General features: G+C 40.6%; 1 protein-coding gene across 2 annotated transcripts in view; it reads right to left on the bottom strand.

The window, feature by feature from the left end:
- Positions 1–20,379, bottom strand: part of NRG1 (neuregulin 1) — a 98,168-nt gene that overhangs the window by 25,119 nt on the left and 52,670 nt on the right. For both annotated transcript variants that reach the window (XM_008946775.1, XM_008946774.1), the window contains exon 2: positions 3,135–3,264. In XM_008946775.1, the coding sequence (XP_008945023.1) occupies positions 3,135–3,264 (130 nt within the window). The remainder of the gene's footprint in view (positions 1–3,134; positions 3,265–20,379) is intronic.

Raw genomic sequence — 20,379 nt, forward strand, 5'->3', positions numbered from 1 at the left:
AGAAAGAGGTCAACATCCTTATGTTAGAGAGAGGCATTGTTTTCATTCAGTAAAATTCAGTTGTGAATTTGTTTCTTCAGTAAGAAAAAAAGCATGAGAAAAGATGATCTCTGTGAGAAAGGAACTGGTTAGTCAGACCGGCATGGCCTTTGTGGTAGGATACTTCAAATGAACACTCTAAACGCATAACAGATATTATATTCATACAGATTTTTCTTCAACTAAGAAGCAAACATAAGGAATTCAGGATTTAATTTTGTATTTACTGAAGAAGCTAGCTGAACATTTGTCTTCAGTGATCTTGGGGAAACATTTCCAGCTGAACAAAAATTGCTTGTGAACCCCAGTCTCATAGGAAGCCAGTAGCATCCAGGCTTCCAAAGTCTATGGTGTTTTTGAAATGTGACTTGTTCCTGTGAAACCTGAACATCTTATATACTAGTTTATTTAGGTAGTCTCAAAGCTTACTTTTTGATCTTTCATATTTTGAGATTGTTTTGTTCAGTCTGAGGCCGTAATTAAAATACATGTAGGGAACATACGTGCTGCTGTGGATGTAGCAGTACAATGCATTACTAAGATCTCACACGTTTCTTAAGTATTTCACATGGCTACTTCTTGAAAGCAGGGATTTTTTTTCAAAGTTCACATCAGTATCTGTGAGAGTAAGATCTGATGCATTATACTATGTATTTTACAAAGCACATTTTTTTTTTTTTTCCCCAATACATATGTAGATTTTAACAGAAGATGGATTTAGGAGCTCCTTTTTAAAAATAGAATAAAAGTTTACAAAACCAGAGAAACCACTTTGTAAAATTCCATGGTTGTTGTGAATCTGAGTCATGGTTTTTTGGTTAGGGATAAAACTAATTTAGAATTATATGGCTCATGCTTTATAAATTTTGTTTTTGCTCTCAACAGATGGACCATATGGAAAAATGCGAACTTGCTACTGAGGCAGAAATATGAAGAGCAAGTACCATATTTCAAGCATTCTGTTTCCACAGGCATGTTCTGGGGGAAGATTTATTTTCTTAGAACAATGAAGGCAATGTGTATTAGTTATATACTTATTTTAATTAACACTGGAATTAACAGTAGACATCTGTATTTTTAATGAAATCAGAAGAGAATTGTATTTCATCTCTTCAGTTTCCCAGCATACCCACTTCCAAGTACTCACATTTTTATTTCTTATGGGGATCTATTGCATCCTGTTTTCCTACACAACATAAAGTTTTGGTTCTGGCAAGTATTAGAGGGCATAGCAAAAGGCCCTGCAAAATAGCAGTGGCCCTGACTGTCTTCAGGATAAGAATGCTTTTCCACTCTCTTACTGTAAATGAAAGTCACCCTCCCTGATTTTATAGCTCTGATGCTTTTTCCAACTAGGTCTTGGGCCACCCAGAGAGAGGCACATCTGCCAAATCTAGGAATTGCCTCATCTTTCAACTTCAGCCCCAGAATTAAAGGTTATTTCTTCTTTACAAGAGTGGGGGAAAAAAAATTCCCATTTCATTTAAGTGTCTCTGAAACATTTAATTAGGAATTTAGCCAATCTATGACATCCAAAACCACACTCAGATCTCTGCATTTAAAAAAAAAATGCTCCCACACCACTGAAAATGGGATACCTCTGAAATGAAAGACAATGCTAACCCTTAGCAAGTCTGCTAGATGCTCAGCTCTGTTGCCGTGGAGTTTTCTGAGCAGTGTTTGGGAAAGTAGTTGAAACAGGCAGGTAGGCTTTCATGCATGCCCTGGAGAGTCATAGCAAACTGCTCAACTTGTACTGCTTGCTTACAATGATCACGTAAATTTAACACAAATTGTTCCCAAAAAAGAATCCAATCCACCAGAGCCAGTAACTTTTCTGTATTCAGTTTAGCTAAAATTATTCTAAAACCAACGAAATATTAATCACTTCCAGCAACAGAGCAGTCTGTGTAAAACCAAAGCAAAATAAAGCTTATAACATGCTGGTAACATCCCTCTACCAAAAAAAAAAAAAAAAACCAAACCCAAAACAAAACAACAAAATAAAAAACAAACCCAAACCCTCACAGGTGAAGTAATAAAGTCAGTACACCTTCAACCAAGTTGCCCACCAGGTTCATCTTTATAATTAATCTTGTTTGATTTTCAGTCCTAGAAGACTGCAAATCTATGCAGTTACAGCAGACGACAGGCTTCACTGGCCACTGTCTCTTGCCTGTCTGAAGAGCAGCAATACTGTCACAAAAGTGCTGCCTTTCTGCTCAGCCCTGCTAGCTCCCAAGGACATTTTCCAAGGCTTAAATGCTGAGTTCCCTCTCAAGCCAGAGCGAAGCAGTAACTCACTTTGACTAGTTCTGCTCCAGAGGTAAATGCTACATGATGTGCTATCAGGCAGGAGGTGAACTCCACTGCTGTAGCTCTTCATGGATGTTTTCCAACATACTGGACTATTGCAACAGCCCAATACAGCACAGACTAGGACTTAAGAAAGGTGCACAAACACATGCTTAGAGCTAAATTTGTACTTAGACGGCTTCCTGAATCAAGGAACCTAGAGTTGGACTCAATGATCTCAAAGGTCTTTTCCAACCTAAACAACTCTATGATTCTATAAGATACACAAAATAGTAACCTCTAGCAATTACCATTACATTAACTGTTTTTTTATGCAATTAAACACAACGGCAAAGACTTCAATTGTGAATCTGGTCTCATCAGAAATCTTTCAGTTACAGCAAGCAATAAAAATAACCAGTCTGTTATATCTGAAAGGTACTAATCCAATGCAGTTATCCACATGCCTTTTTTTTTTTTTTCTTTGCAGTGTATTTAGTTTACAGTATCTGTTCCATCATTTCCAATATAAGGCTCAAGTTCTGTTACTTCTTGACATGTGAACACCAATGGGTCTTGCTGTGCCAGTGTCATGTGGGAAGATTTCCCAGTTAGCCTCTTGTATGCCTCACATATAGAACACAGAGGGCATTCTTGATAGGTTATTTTCACATATACAAACAATTAAGAAATATCTAACACTGCCAGCACAGGAAAAGAAATTGTTGAAGTGTTCTTTAAAGAAAAAGCATTTCTGGAATGTGATGGCTCCACCAAAGTAAGCACATAGGATTTCTTACCTGCACAGGTATCTTGGGGGGTTTGGGAGATCTTTAACCATGTAACACTCTCCCCCATTTACACAGAAGGCTTTCTGCTTTATGTCACATTTTGTGAGATGACTTGTCCCAGTTGTAGATGTGGAAGTGGCTGGAAAAGACAAGAATGAAAATACTGATCAGAATGGCTTAATTTTTAAGTATTTGTACTTGTATGTGAGGGAAAAAGCAAGGCCAGGAAAGATCTGGCAAGTCCTCTGATCTCACTATCTGCACACCTTTGTGATACACTACCCCACACCCAGCCTGGGAAGATGGAATGATTTCTCCAGCCATGTCCATCAGGTGACCTTAAATTTCTCCAATGCTTATGTGTATTTAATAAAAAAATGTGTAATTTTTCTGCAGTTACTTATATTGCATGAATTACATTCAAGGGATTTGGGGCCGTGAGAGTCATTGCAGACTGCAGATATGAGCACCCAATAAAATGAGGCCCTGGATGAGGCTTTTTCATGACATTGCCTTGAAGGAGGTTTTTTTTCAGTGGAGATTAACCTGAGACTCCATGCTGATTCAGTCCCTTGGGACTGAACCCCTCAGTGCAGTCACTGTCTTCCTTCCATGGGAGAGGGTGACTGACTGAGTGCAGAATGCCTCTTCCCCTGCTCATAAATGAGAGTTGTGGGTGCTCTGGTTTGACTCTGTAGGGGGCGAGAGGCCAGGGGGGCTGGAGACATCATCCCTTCCTGTGCACATAAGACTGCCACTTTTGTGTCCACAGGAGCCTTTGATCTGGAGGCCAACCTACCATCTCCTGTAGATAGTCTTATCTGCATGAAATATTAATAGTTTTGAGCAAACAATGCAGCTAGACACCATGAGGTGTCTAAATTGCTATTAAATGGAAGCACCATTGTGCCTGCCGTGTTTCTTAGCTTACTCCGCGCTGTGTTCAGGAAATACCTGGAGAAGGCAGCAGCAGGGTGTAGTTAGCAACCTTCAAGGAAGCTGCCAGAGTAGGATGAGAAATCCCAGCCTTAGGATTTTCCCATCGAAGAAATGATAATGCCCTGACCAAAGGGAGCAGTGCTGTAGGAGAGACAGGGTTCAAAAAGTCCCTGCTGCAGTCACTGCAGGTAACTGAGGTTGCCCTAGACATGCTGTCGTGGATGTGTCGTTTATGACACATGCTCACAACAGAAGAGATGATGGAGAGGCCATATTACATCCTTGGCTCCTCATGCTGCTCTGTGCCTGTGAAACCACCTTTGGGAGCTGAGTTAAACCTGTCAGGCACACAACTGCTAGGCTGCAGCTGCAGACCCAAAAAACAATCTCTAGTTGTCCCCTAGTTTGGATAAGTTTTGCTCTAAATTCTGTTCAAACAGTGTAGGCATGCTTGAAGTCTGGATACTAGTCAGTAAGCAGCTCAGGAACCTAATACCCCTAAATTTTAAAAGGTCTAAGGCAAGTTACTATCAGTCATCTGTAAAGATTAGAAAGATTCCTGCATGGTTTTGTTAGCCACTTCCAAGAAGTAAGAAATTTTATGAACAAATCCTAATTTTTCTTTTTTTTTATAAGACAGCTTATACCCTGAGGTGGAACAACACTTTTAACTTTTGACTGATTCCATTGGAGTTGCCTAGAAAGCTGCAAGCACCTACATAAAAGTTGTCTGATATTCAAAGCCTTTCCTAACATGAAGGCACCCAGGGGACAAGTTTATAGTAGTTGTTGTGTGACTTTCTACCATTTGCTGCACACATTGAATCCAAAGAAAACATGCTTTGAATAGATTTGCTATCAACAAATATCACACATTTTGAGTTCTTCTTTCTGAGAATAGGGGTGAAGTAGTCCTTGTCATATTTGATTTACATGTGTTTCCCATCATCTCCCAAGTAAAACTGCAGTTTTAGTGCTCCGCTCTCAGAAGAATGGGCCACCTTGGTTGGCACCATTTTCAGAGTGGCTTTAGCTATCTTGTTTCAGTAGACATGAGTCTCCCATTTTAATCCATAAAAATCCCATCTGCCTGAACGGCTAACGTCGCTCATACCCCTTCCTTCCTTTGCTATTAAACACCAGCATGACAGCTTCTTTCTCTTTCTTCCAGTATGCCTTGCTTGCCTGTGGTGCCCTCTGCCAATAGGCCAGGAAAAGCCTTCCTGTGACCTCTTCCAAAACTCAAGTGCCCTCCTGCTTCCTACTAGTGCACCCACTCATTGTGTCACATCTCCCCAGATCCTGATCTTGACTGGGGCCTCTAAGTGCTAATGGAACAAAAGGCTGGAGTACTAATTCCTCATAATAACACATTCCTTTCTCCTGGCCCCTCAAAGCTTGATTTGTAGCCCTTCAGATCTCAATGAATTTATGCCTTGTCTAGAGGCAGGACAAGGGGTCATGTTTTAAGAGTAGTGTGATGCTCTTTCAGCTAGCACTGGCTCAAACAGGACTTTGCACCCAATGTTGACAAAAGGCTGACCAACAGATTGCCATCAGCTAGGCAGTGAAGGATTGCCTACATTTGATGTCAGTAGGTTGACCGCCATCCTTGACATGAATCTTAGTTGTGGAAGAGCCTTTCCTTCTTTGCTGGCTTGAAGGGAACCTGGAGCCCAAAAGATTTGCTGACATAACAGGGTGTGGCATACCAAGACCTGAGATGTGAAAAATTAGGGTGAGGGAATCCCATCTATACAGTAAAGTGTATTTTGAAGACTTTTTGAGTCTTAACTGGCAAACTCACTATTAAGTTTATGTCTTCTGCTAGTCTATCCACCATTATGTCTTTTTACCTTATTAAAAGACTTCAACCTGAAAGTTAGACAAGCACTCTGAGGATGTCCTTGAGCTCAGAAAGCTAATGCATTTATTTGGAAGGGAAAAAATGGCAATATGGTCTGCAATGCTCCTGACAAAAAAAAACCCAAACATTTTGCTACCCTGCTGGCTAATGGAATGTTTAAAACTGAATTATGAAGGTAGATATAGTAGCAAGTGGGCTTGTAGTTGTCTGTAATTGTTTTCATCATCTTGCTTACTGCTTTTTCTTTAGGTAGCAGCTCAATCAAAAGCAGATCACTGTGGAGTTTCAAAGTAACATTTATTTCCTAGCTGATGTAAGTGAGCTTTAGATAGCAGCAACTGCTCTGAACTGATTACTATAGATGGGAATAATCTGCAGCTCCCAGAGAAATCTCATGATACAAGAGCTTTACACATATTTGCAAGGAGTGTCTCTACCCACGTTTTTGGCAACGCATGTTAAAAACTGTTGTATAAATCTTGCGTGAGAATTTTCTCTGCATTACAGATCCACTGGCACCATAGTCCCAGTCTGCCTGAGCTCTGTAACTCCATGGGGTGAGGGGAGGAAAAAAGTTTCCAGTGAGTTAATTCTGATATTAATTTTTATTTTCAAAGTATGCATAATTTTTATGGCATATGGCCAGTGTTAGGTGTATGCACTCAAAGTCTATTTTGCAAATTAAATAGAAGAAACACTAGGGTTTTGGGTTTCACTTAGAGTGACATAACAGAAGAAACATGGTGTTTGGGAGCAGGCGTTCATCAGAGCCCATTTCATATAGTCCATAACTAGCCTCAAAACACTGTCTTTCCACATATCTAGACTTGGAGGATGTATAGTGGAAGCGATCAGCAATGGTGAGGTAAAGCGCAGCTCTAGGCCACGTATCAGTCTCTTGTGCTTTATTCACCTGGTCCAAAATCAAGCCCCCTTCCCTTTCTGTAATGCCTCCTTCAGCTACACAAGCACAAGACAGAAAAAGCTGGTTCGTTCCATGGTCCTATACTAAACCCCTAGCTTACTGAAAGGACGAAATTACAGGCTCTAAAGGCATTTGAAAATGTCATGCATGAGATAACATCTGAAACCACTGCCCACTCTAAATTTTTTTTTTCCTTCCCTGAACGCAGAAACATTTTTTAAGAAACACTTAAAAAAGCAACTGCAGGCAGTATGAACCAAGTCCCTACTAATGCAAATATTCACATGGCACTAAAAACCAAAGAAATCTGCTCCCAACTCTGTGAACTGCCTGAAGTCATAAACAAGAAGAAAAATAGGAACTGCTGCATCTTTCAGAAACTACTCTCTAAAACATGAGTTACTAGTGTAAAACTACCTTAGAATCACTGCATGTCAAGTAGATACGACTTCATGTTGTTCTGAGCTTACCTGGGGAATCTCTGACCCTTTTTTGTCTTGAAACAAAACCATACATTCTCTTTTTCTGTCTTGCTTTCCAAAAATCTCCTCTGACGTTCAGTGGCTACAGCAGCAGGACTCCCAGGCCCTGCACAGGTGAGGCAGTCTGCTGAGAGGACCGCTAAGGGATAAGGGATCTCCGAGCACTGACTGCGAGGGAGGAGCTTTGCAACCTAAATAGAATAGTATCCGTGCCTCTTTGAATTGAGTTTCTGCAAAGCTGGTGTAAAACCAAAGGACACACTCAAAGTCATGCAAGGTGACCAGTGAGATGCTTATCACTCAATGGAGACAAAGTCTAGTGGCAGCTGCAGCACAAAGGAAGGTTTGCCATTCTCACTGGAAGGCCACTGATAGGATGTAAATATGCCAGCCTGCTGGACTGCAGGTGGAGACCTTTCCAGCCTTTTTTTGTGAACAAAAAGAGTACATTACTGGGGAGGAACAGAACAAATACTTTCGCTAATCACTCTTTTCTGAGACCAAGGACTTAGCAAAGCCTAGTTGCAGCTTATGCCAATGGAAAAGGATGAGACATGCATGGAGTGAGGGAGGGACAGAAGGAGAGAAGGACTGGGAGAGAGAGCACACACAGCGAGCTTTGGGCTGATGAAGTGTGTGCCCCTTGAAGAGAGTCAGTTTTACTAACTCACATTCCTTCACTTGAAGCTCATTCATTTCTTTAAAAGCCAAATCCAATTCCCTCTTGACTTGCTGACGGACAGTTTACAGACGTACAGCTCTGATCTTCAGTGTAGATTTATTTTCCATGCAACCTCAGCTGTTGCACTGAATCTTTCTATGTCTCACTTAAACCATCTACATTTTCTTCTCACTGAGTACTGAGACTCTTCAACTCACTTCAACTTCCCCAATGAGCCTGACTTGAAAAGTACTTGTTCTGCAGAAAACCTTGTCATTTCTGTACTTTACTGAATGAGGCAAGCTGCTGGATCTAGAATAACTGTGGGCAGTAAAAGCTATATGGGTACCATCAAGAAGAACAGAAGCCAAAACCTGAGAGCAATCAAAAAGTAGCCCCTTTCTGAAGAGACAAGAAATTCCATTCTACCAAGTGTGTAGAAAGATGTGTTTCACAGCCTTCATACTTAATGGTTCCAGAGCTGAAACTGCATCCATGTAGCTCTCAACATACAAAGGGTTTAAAAAAACTACCAACATCAACAAATAAAACTCAGAGAAAGAAGAAAAAAACAAAACACAGATGTCTATAGGAGGCATTTATGGTCTACTTCATGGAGCTGCTCAGAATTTTTCACATTGGTTTGTTGATGCAATACACTAAACTGGCTGTTCAATCCATAATTTTTTTCAGTCTCTGTCTTCACAAATAACATGCAGTGTAACATTCCTGGGACCTTTGCAGGAGATCATTTAAGGAGCCTGCTGTTTTGCCAACAACTGAAATTAAGTGCTTACAAGCTAGTGAAATTATTCTCTGGCCCAAATATGGTTCTTTCTCACTTTGGCACTATCTCCATCAAGATCAGGGTCAGCAAGAAGGAAACGGGAAATTGCTGGGTCCATAAGATAGAAGCTTCAGGAAAGATTGAGAGCACATAAACTCTTGCTGAACCAAGGCAGCATGTCTCTCTCCACCCTACAACACAGAGTCAGTGGTGATTTCCCCTCCCAAACCCAACCCTAGCAAAGAAAAGGAAAGAAAAAAAAAAAAAGAGAAAACAAAACAAAGGACAGACGCTTCAGCTCGCTGCACCACCCAATCACTTCCTCCCTGATAGGCCAACAGACTGACCCAGTTGGCAGGCATTCGACAACCAGATCTGCACAGCATCTGGCTCACCATGAAGGGTCAAGAGGTGACACAGACTAAAGATGGCCTGCCCAGGAACGATTTTTGTTTGCTTCATTTAACTTTGAGATGGGAGGAAAGACAGGCAGAGACATACACAATTCACAGATTGTTAGTGAAGAAATGCAATTACTGCTTGCAGATATTAGAGTTTCCAGAAAAAAAGGGGCAGCACGGGTTGTGGAAGAGTCTATGAGTGCACGAGGAGACCTGGCTGAAACTGGGTTTTGAGACAAGGCATAGTTTCCCATTGCCATGAAAGGTATCAGCTTTCAATTTAGAGTGACATGATAAGCACCTGCAAAAGGTCTGCAAGGGCTCTAGAAAACACTCCTCATCAGGTGAGGGTAGATGTGAATGGCAAAACACAAGGTAGTGACTGGCCAGAGGATCCCAAGATGGAAAAATTTCTGTGTGGTGGGGAGGGGCAGCAAAAAAAGAAAAGAAAGGAGGTGAAGAGGAAATACAAGTAGACAGAATCAGTGCAGGAAAAACAGATCTAAGTTTTGATAAGAATGATAAACACACAGCCATGTAGGGAAGTGTCTTTGCTAGTGAGGGACTCCCAAACTACCTGGAAAATGCCAGGAATGGGTGGGAGGGTCTGAAAACTTATAGGCCTTGGATTAAAGTAGACAGCAGATAAGGAGTTGAATGCAGCTGCTGGGATATAGTGAACCTTATCCAACATGGAGTCTTTTGCTGCACTGGAGAACATCTCGCCACACAAACTGTAGGAAAGGCTTCCTGGCTCACCTTGCTTCAGAGGCTGTACTCTGCTCTTTTCCATGCTTGCTGTTCAGCAAGGTAAAGTAAACAACTCATTGGGCTGGAAATTCATAACAGGTGCAGAGCCCATGCAAAATGACTTAGAATACATTTGGTAAGATGAGCTCTATCATGGGGGACCTTACTTCTGTGGATATTTCAGCTCTTCCACAGAGCTTTCGCAGGTGTCTTCAGGCTACTGGGGAAGGACCATCAGTGCAGATGCAGAGCATACCCTCAAAAATTTAATGGAGACTTAAAAGAGGAGGTGAGGCTTCACAAAGCAGCTCAGTTCCTCCTCCAGCGCACAGCTAGGTGAGCCAATGCATAAAGAAGTGAAATCAGCTGTTGGAGAGGTCAGAAGACATCTTTTTCTGCATGCCAGAGCATAGATACCAGCCCCAGGAGAAATGATTGCACCAAACCCTTAGGCAGGTCAGGTTTTCCCATTAGGGTCATGACTCTGCCTAATCAATAAGAAAGGGGCTATTGCACTGTTTGCAGCTGCAATATACCTTAGAGATGCTTCTGAAGGTACCTAGCTGGAAACCTCCCTGCTCGCAGGAGTGGACTTGAGCTAGTAAAGCAAAGAACTTTGGTTCTTTCCTCAAGTCCCAAACACTCTGATTCCGCAAGGCAGTGTGAGGAGCACCTGAATGCAGACAAGACCATTTATGCATAGAGCGAATGAGTTGTTAACTGTACTCAAAGATTTTAACTCAAAAAGACTTTTAATTTTCAAAAAGGGGTAAAAAAACCTCAACAGAATTGAACGTACAAACACAGAAAGGCTACAAAGACTACGAAGATGGATCACTGTCCTTCAAAGAACTGTCTAGAGACAAATCCTGACATTATCTTAGGGCCCTGCCAGCTGCCCAAATCCAACTGCAGGCTTTGCTTCGCAGTAAGCTTGCTTGGCAGCAGGTACAGCTGTATTTGTAGCGCTTTCTCTGCTTTGGGATGTAAAATTTGGCTTTTTTTCTCTTCTTCAGTCCATGTCTGATATGTTCTGTGAGGTTCAATCAATCAGGTGGCTCACTAGCGTTGTAAACCAAATTCAATTACAAAAATAAATAATTAGCTAACTCAGATCAAGTAGCAGGGAAGTCTTACTGCTCCTGAAGTTTTTGTGACTGAGGCTTATATTTAAGGCTCTACACGGTATCATCAAGGTTGCCTTGATGGGTGTGTGGTGATACTGGCATAATTATTTCCTTATCACATTGAGAATTGAAATAGTTACTTCCTATTAAAACATAATTAGTAAAAAATCTGTTCTTATTCCTCTTTCCTCTGAAGGATTTTTTACATTAATTCCAAGTATCCAATTATACATCTGCAGATAAGTATAAAATCTCCTCAGTCCTTTTTCTGCTATCTGGTCACAGAGACGCAAGGGTAATAGAGACTGTTCAGCAGCTTTTGAAAGGAAGCATGCAAGCTTTCTATTACAAATGGTGTTTCATATAAAGTCAACATGATATTCCTTGTCAGAAACCCTACTTCAGGAAAGGATTTCAGCAAGAACATGCTTAAAACTGAGTATATGAGCCCACACAAATTCAAGATAGGGCACCTGGCTATTTTATAGTCACATTCACATCCAGGCTTTTCCTTGGTGTCTTTAAAAAGTTTTTCTGACGTAAAATGGACTTCAGCATGGTATTTAGCTTGATGAAATCAAAGTTTAGACACTGAAATACCCCACATTAAATAAGTTTTCAAGAGGAAGCCATGTCTACAACCTTTCCTTGAATAGTTCTAAATATCCAGTCCAGAATTTCCAGGCATGCATTAATCTTCCTCTTACTGCATACTCTGCAGTGAAAAACATTTAGTACTTTACTGGCTCCACAATGAAACAAACTTTCACTGATTTTGAAGCACATCTTCAAAGTCATTAAGGGCATGACTCCTCCCCTTCCCTCCGTCCTCATCCCCAAAGCACAGAAGACTATTTGTTGTTTTCCCAGTGGCCTTCTGCTTCATGGGAGTGGCCATGAGAAGAAGCCAATGGAAACTTGAGGCATGAAAGGTGTTTGCTGGCCCTGAGGCAATTACAGCTCAGTCTCTAACCAGCCTGAGGTCTCTGGGTGGTGAGGAAAAGCAGAATGGCAGAGATTGGATCTTCCCATGTAATGGTAGCTCTTGCAACACCCTTTGAAACAAAGACTAATACAGAAATGTAATTCCATTTCTAAGACAAATATATAGCAAGGGCAACTTCTCTTACAAAAGACAAAGGACTGCTCACAGCTTGCCAAGTATCTTCTTGATATCTAAGATAAGAAAGCATTACAAGAAAGGGCCACCAATAAGACTGGCAGGTATGGGAGATAAGTGAAGAACAAGAATGCTTATCGAAGACAACTTCCTTCCTAATGCACTGAAGCTTGAATTTATCTGTCAGTTTACTTTGATACTTGTATTCCAGCAGAGATTTCCAAGCCCTTGGATTTATTTATTTATTTTTTTTAAAGTGGTTTACAATTCAAAACAAGTTTTGAAATACTGCTGATAGAAAGTAAGAAAGACTTATTCTCTTGCTGTTAAAACTTATCCCTTACATTCAAAATGGACAGTTCCACTTGGAAAAAGGTATGAGAAGCTGTTGGAGCTGCTGGATGTCTTCTGCAGGCTCTGATAGAGAATCCAACCTCCTAGGTTGTTTTACAGTTGCTCACTAAGACCAAGGATAAAAATCTTCTCTGGGTGTGTGCACAGGGAAACTTCCACTCTGCTATCCACCAGCACAGCTATGGGACTCATCTTTTCTGAACCACATATAGTTCCCACTACCCTACTTGAAATTTCTCTCTCCAGTGGAGCGTGGTGGAAAGAGATATTGTTAGGTGCTTTCCCTGTAGCAAGATCCTCTGGACCTTGAAAGCAAGGTCCTTTCACAGCAAACTGTCAAAGCACTTGAAATTCCTATAGAAGAAAGTGCTTTCTGTGGTAAGGGAGCCTTTTCTTATTTCACTCTCTTATTTCAAGCCTGGAGGTATGAAAGTGTCACTGTTCGTAGTGCTGTTTGAAAAAAGTGTCTATGAAACGGCACTCAGAGGAAACACTCATGCCAGTAAAAAGGCAAACAAGAATGGCCTAGAAAACATGACTAGTGAAGCAAAATTGAAATATTTCAGGTTGCCTAGCTTGAAAGAAGTTTTTTTTCCAAACTATGAGCTGTAATTCTGCTGGGACTGTGCCAAAACTTAGGATTACTGCAAAGGGAAGGGGATGCTGTCCTTAATGAGTGTCTGCTATCAACTTGGTTTTTGTAAAAACGAACTATAGCATATTTGTTGCAATAGGAAGGAGCAGGTTCCATCTATCAACGACACTGTTCTGGCAATTTATTTTATTTACAAGCCAACCTTATTTTATTCAGCTGTTATTTCTTCAGTGAAATTATATTTTAATGTGCTGATACAATAACTGTCATTTAATCAGTATCTGTTCTCACTAAACATCAGAGAGGACTACGCAATAAAAATGTCACTGTGCCAGAGAGTTTTTAAGTGTTTAGGAAAAAGTTGGAGTTTTTTTTTTACTTTAAAAGAAGTATATAAAAATAAACATAAGGTTATTTTTCTAGCCTCTAAAAACAGTCTGGTAAGAAAAAATACAACCACATAAAAAAATAAAGTGTGTTCATGTGAGGACTAAATGGCACATTTCCTCCAGCAGTTAATTTCTACAGTCTGGTTATAAATCTGTCAAAAATTAAATTTACAATGAAATACTAACAGATTCCAAGCAATTGCTGTGTCAATAGAGTCACTGCCGTACTGATGTATTTGTGCATAGATCTGCAAAAGGGATGGATCAGTAGGAAGGAGAAAAGGGTTCAACAGCAAAGAGCAGAGAGTCTCCGCAAGAGGCAGTCACAGGGTGAAGGAGAATATTTAGTCCAGATGAACATGGTACTTTCAAGAGAAAGCTAAGATTTTTGTCTAGCTCAGGGAGGAGCTGTGGCAATAGTGCATGCACAGTCACTAGGGAAAACTTGTGACTAAAAAAAAAAAATAATTAAAAAAGAGTCCTGTTTACACATGGTGCTTCCTTTCTGATGTAAACCATTTTTGGTAAGGCAGTGCTACCCTTGGTCCTTGCTTTTCGGCTTAGAAGGGGCTCTTTGTCAGTGCTTATTACTTCTGTTATCGTAAAAAGAGCTGGGATGCTGTTGTGTATCAATACCAAGGAGAACAGTAGGCAGAAAAGCAAAGAGATCACAGAGCATGCAAACGGCAAGACACAGAGGTATGCAGAGATGGGCACATGTAAAAACATCAAGAAACTCTTCATGGCCACAGTCAAGATTTTTTTGTAGGTTCTTCCACAAAACAGAATATTCCAAGCAAAATGAAGATGCGAGGCTCAGAGAGCCCCTCCAAGCAGGGAACAACATTTGAAGTTGATGTTTGAACAACAGTTTTATGGAAAGCAGCACCCAGTTGCTGGATGGAGGTGTGAGCTTGCACCTACAGGATGAGCAGAAGGGAAAGGGGATAAGATGAAAAGGGACTGGCATACAATAAGGTGAGAAACCACTGGAGGGATGCAGAAGGAAAACACTGGTAACGCCGGGAAAGCCTGACGGGGCGGTTTGCTTCAAATACTTTTGAATCTCTCTGTATCAAAATGAAAGCACATTTTTATTAGTAAACCTTTTAGAGGGTTTGTTTTTCCATCTTCTTTTAGTCTACAAACTGAATTGTTATGGTTTCTCACTCTATCCCTTTTATGGTGCCATGAAGTGTACTTTCAAGCAAAAATTAGAAGCCTGAGTGTCAAATGTATCATTGCCTCCTGCGGAGGACTGAGGAAACTGCCATCCACCAGCCTACAGGAGACACCACGTCGTATCTCTTGCCCAAGAGCATTATTTCCTGGGTTTTAGCCAGCAATTTAACAAAGTACGAAAGACAACAAAAAGGCTGGAAGAGAATTGTTCATCCAAGCCCGATGAACCTAGGTCTGGTTTTCACCAAAAATCAGATTATTCTCCACATGCTGCAATTATTGGGCAGGTGTATCAATCTTTGTCATGCTTTTTCTAGGGTAAGGAACAAAGAGAAATTCCTGAAGGTGTCCAGCAATTTGGTACAAACCAGTGAAAGGGAAAGCTATCAGTGAATGCTTGACCTCTTCTTAAGTTATGGAAGATGTAGGGTTAGTATTTATGTATGTTAAAATATTGTCTTGTAGAATGAGCTAAACCAAGAAGATTGGTAGTCTGAGACATTTAAAAACCCTGAGTCAAGCCTTCAAAATCCTGAGATCAGCTTAGAGAGAGAACTGCAGAATAGTAAAAAAACATTCACTCAATATTTTAATTATTTTATTGCTTTTCAGCCTTCGAGCCTACCTTGGAACTGTGACCCAAAAAGATCAGTCTTTCCCTTTTCCCTTCAAGTGGAAGCTGAAATGTAGCTTGAAGAAATAAACCAAATGCTGCCTAGGGATTCTGCCTACTTTGTGTGCTGGTTGTGCAGCAATGCAGCAACAGCATTTTACCATAGCCTGAGAAACAATGCATCCCACTGCAAAACTGACCTAAATATTGCTTTCAAAGTATCCTTGACTGCTGTACCTAGCGCGAACTGCAAAGAGCAAATTACCAGCCTGGGAGGTGATCAGGGTTTTAGTAATGACTTTTTTTTTTTTTTTTTCTCTTAGGAATGTTGAGACAAGTTTGAGCTTTTTCATGGGACAAAAGTAGCCACTGGCTGATTTTCTCCAGGGCTGAGGAATATGTGGGAGAAAAGACTTGGATGTCAGCCCGGCAGGCATGGTGGCCTCGTGGCTGTGCCCAAGCAACATCACATCTCTGTGCTGACAGAGTTGATGCCATTGGCATGAGGCTGAACCTAAAAGCTGCAGGGATTGCTTGGGAGAAGTGGTGCCTCTGTGCTTTCCACTGTTGGCCCTCCCCAGCAGCCTCCCTGACCAATCTGCACCTCTGGAAATTCAGTGAGATTCCTGGCAGAAAGATCTGGTGAATATAAAGTAAGAACAGAAATTCCAGCCTAAAGCCATCCCATCTTTCATAGGATGCATTTCCTCACTGAAAAATGGGGTCACTGAAGCCAAGACAAGGTTTGAGTATCTCAGGGCAAAACAATGAATTTTTTATTTTGCAGGGTGTTCTCTTACAGTCAAACAAAGCTAACTTCGCATCTTTTCAACTTTCCTGTTGAACCAGAGAACTATGTCAGCTGTCTGCCTTGTTTATTTAACCTTGGTCAGCAGGACACAAAACCTAAATGACAGATAATGCTGTAGCAGTCACTGCTGTCTGCCTCCGTTTACACAACGTAGTTTGCTTCATTCCACCGAAGCCACATATTTTGTTACTGCCAGCAGCAATGTCATGACAGCAATGAAAGTCTTGTGTTGGTAGTATGCCAGTGGTGAGCTAAGTTACTGTGCTTGTGCAATCTTTTACTCCCCCAGTACTGTAGAGATGACCCCGGGGTGCCATTAGTTTCCATGGCTTTTATGAAACTCACTGAGTGGGACGAAATTGCATTTTACTGTGCAAGGAGTCTGCTTTGAGACAAAAGGGCAAATAGGCCAGGAGGATTTATCTGCCAGAGTCACTTATGGCTGGACTGAAATGAGAAACTGATCCCACTGAGAGACAGAGAGGAAGAGAGAGAGAGAGTGGATCCTTCTCCTTTCTGCCATTTTTGCACAATTTATCTGCTTTTATTTACATGCTTCAATGAAGAGTGGTCCTTTGAACACACTTTTCTTTAATGCTTTTAAGGCTAAAGGCAGCTACCTGAAATAAATAGTTTGAGACACTGCGTGAAAGAAAACGAGTCAATCTAAGCATCTAGTTAAAACTTTTCCTTTTTAGCTTGGGATGAAAACAAAGACTAGCTTAAAACATTTACATGTTGGAAAAGATAAAAGTCTAAATAAGTGGATGATAGCGCTGATTAAAGAGTTGACTAATGGAAAAATTATTTCCTGGATAATAAAATCAAACTAAGTATAATACAAAATGTATTTGCTGAACTTCTAGCAGAAAGTCTTTTTTTGTTTCTTGTTTCGGTCTGTTATTTTTGTATGGTCTTTTAGAAATTTGCTGTGGTATAGTATCTTCCCTTCATTCTTCTTGCTGATCAGAAGACATTTGAGTATCATAGAGATTTCCATTAACACATCATGCTAGAAAAAAAAATAAAATTAAAAAATCTTCATACATTTTGCAAAGCTAGGAAAAAAAGCTGAAGAAGCCAAATGAACATATTAAACAATTCCATACTTCCAAAACCATGAGGAACATTTTTCACTTTCTAAGTTTTATTTCCTACCTAGTAATCAAAACTAGAGAAAAAATAACTTTAAGAAGTCAGTAGATAGCAGTTAAGAAGACTGTTTAAAATTTCTAGAAAGATTTGACAGTAAAGCAATCAGAAAAAGAGGAGAATCAACATTTGGAATATATTGCTCTACTTCCTTGGAAAAGAAAGGGAATCCTGACAATCATAGCATTCCCTGCAAACAGTCACTGTCTTAATTTCATTTATAATTTTGCTCAGAGTTGTGATGAAATACATTACATGAAAATCACTGAAAACAAGAAGAAATAAAGCTTTAAACTGAATAATTATAATGGTTTTTTAGGCATACTGTCAGCACATAGAGCTCCTGTCTGGTGTATGACCACTGCTTGTCTGTCAGACTGGTGTAGTGTATGTTATTTGAGTCATGGACATTCTTTAGGGAAGTAGAAAATTACCTGTATCTGAAAAGTAATGCTACTGATTTTTCAATAAATTCTAGCTAAAAACCTTTCCTTTTTTACTCATTTAGTGCTCAGTAATTGGGGTAAACACAAAGTGATTCCTCTAAAATAAATGATACAAGCATTTTGCTATATAATACTGCTGGTTTTGGTTGGACCAGCTCAAGAGCTCTTGAGCTGGCCTGCTCTTCAGACTGGATGGGTTCATCCTGCCTTGAAGCTGCCTTGAATTAGGGAGTCCAAAAATGGAAGCACCCAAAAAATCAGCAGTCTACTTCTGAATTCTGAGTTTAAGTGCAACAGTATGAACTTGTGGCTGAATTATACAGGTCTGTCTTGTAACTGAGATCAGTGTTAGGCCCAAAGTCTATAGCAGACACATTTTACAAATGAGTAAGAATGGATGCCATTCATTAACTTCCATCTTTCACGCATGATCTGTGTGATCTGATGGAGTGTGTGCCATTTTAAAAATAAATGGGAGAGGTTATTGCTTTAAGACAAAATGGGAAAAGGCAAGTTTCAGGGGTTTCATCCTGGACGTTATTATAGCCTGAAATGTGACAACTAGACTGTTTGCAGAGGCTGAAAAAGAACTATGGCTGCCTAAAATGATACTTCTGACTCCGTGCAGAGCTGAAGTCCAAGCCTGACTCTCACTGTTGTAGCAGTGCACCTACAGAGCACAACATTTACCCCTTTCTATTTTTAAACTCTATCAAACTTCCCCCAACAGTTTGTTTTAAGCTGTGCCAGACAGCAGCAGTCCAGTCTGTCTGTCTAAGCCTTTGTTTCTTGTCACATTTATCCCCTCTAGTCCTCCCCACAGCCTTCCTGCTTCTCCTGTTGAAGCCATTTCAGTTTCTTCTCCCTATCCCATTTACATGACCCCACAGCACTGTTTCTGCAAGATATAAGGACAACAGGGATATTTTGGGAGTCCAGTAGCACCAGACATTGACAAGTACCACCCTGCTCTCCTGTGGACCAGTGAGGCATGCAGCAGTAGGTGACATGCTGGGTGGGCAAGGATGCAGCTTTCCTGCAACCAACTTGAACACGGCTGTTCTCTTTCCTTACCTCCAGGTATGAGTTTGGAGGGCAGGAGAAGTGTATAGTCAGGTCGAGTAAGAGAGGCTGGGGCATTCTTGTGTGGGAGCAGGCTCGACACAGTAACCAGACCCATCAGTAATTGCATCCCCTGCTTATTCTGGTGTGCCTGGCTCCTCTCCTAGACTGACTGCTCTCTGGAGACAGGTCTGGCTGTATCCTGATACAGAACATGCCCTTGGTGTTAAATAAAGGGTCACAAAGAGAAGCCTCAGCTCAGCTACTTAGTCGGACAAAAAAGGCCTTTTGAAGCATTTTTAAAGTGGTCCATTTTGCTAGGACTCAGCAGCCTATGTATTGTATAAAGCTTATTGCTTTGGATCTGAAATTGGAGATTCAGCTATTCCGTAGGTTTCTTTTCCTTAGCCCTTACCTAGGCCTTTCTGGATTTATAGTAAAGAGTGAATTAAGAACAAGTGACAGGCACATTATAAGAGGAAATTACCAAGCAATAGAGAGCAAGATAAGTGAGGGAATTACCTGAGCTAATTCCAGCCAATGAGGTAAAGAAACTGAGAAAAGAAATTCCCTTTCTTATTAGTTGAATAATAAAGTTAATTAACCATTGACCTTCAACTTTATGCAAAGACCAGCCGAGACAACCTGCTTAACACACTACCTTGATGCAACATGCATGTATACCACTTCGAAAGTGTACCAGGCATGTCCACTGGGAGATTGTGGGCCTGGGTCTCAATCTCACAGGCTTTCAAATGCCTTGAAAAAGAGCCTTGAAAAGTCTGACTCTGAGAAGAAAGCCTCTGCCTGGAGTCACACTTTGGTGAGCAGTTCTGGAGGAGCTCAGGTCACCTTGTCCTTCTGTATTCAGTGCCAAGCTGTGGTCATCAGAACTACGGAAGCATCCTCTGACTGTGTAGTAATGCCAGCCGTGCTCACTGTGGGCAGAAACTTCCCAGACATATCAATCCTTCTGGTCCCTCTGACAGAAACCAACCCAGGTCAGTGACACACTTTATGCTCTGCTCCAGCAATGCTTCAGCTACCTGTGGAGCTGATTTAACTGCCTGACTAAAGGATGTGCTGGTTCAGCCTGTGCTTTCACACATTACAGCCTACACATTGCAGCCTAGTAATGCTGCTTCAGTGTCCCCCTTTATGACAAATATAATGTTTTTGAGGAGATATGTATTTTCATTTGCAAAATTCTTTCCAACATACAGTAAAAGTAATACTTAGAGAAAATAAACATGTATGCAGATCATGACTGTCAGCCATGATAATTTTATAACGATCTCAGAGAAAGTGGGATCTCAAAGACTGAAGTTAAAAGAATCAAATGAAATTTTGGAGTTGGTTGCATGCTTTCTGGCAATGGTCTGTTGCAGAAGGAAATGAGTTCAAGATAAATTAAATACTTCAAGAGATTATTAGCTCATAAAATCATGTAAAAGTTACTTACTCATGTAACAAAGAAGGAATAAGTAGCAAATATATCTCTGGCCATTTAAAACATGTCCATAATTCTGTGGTGGTTTTTTTTTTTTTTTTTTTTTTTTTTTTTCTTTCCTAGAGAACTTTTTTTCCCATT

This window comes from Merops nubicus, unplaced genomic scaffold, assembly GCF_000691845.1.
Source record: "Merops nubicus isolate BGI_N331 unplaced genomic scaffold, ASM69184v1 scaffold21278, whole genome shotgun sequence".
NCBI lineage: Eukaryota > Metazoa > Chordata > Aves > Coraciiformes > Meropidae > Merops > Merops nubicus.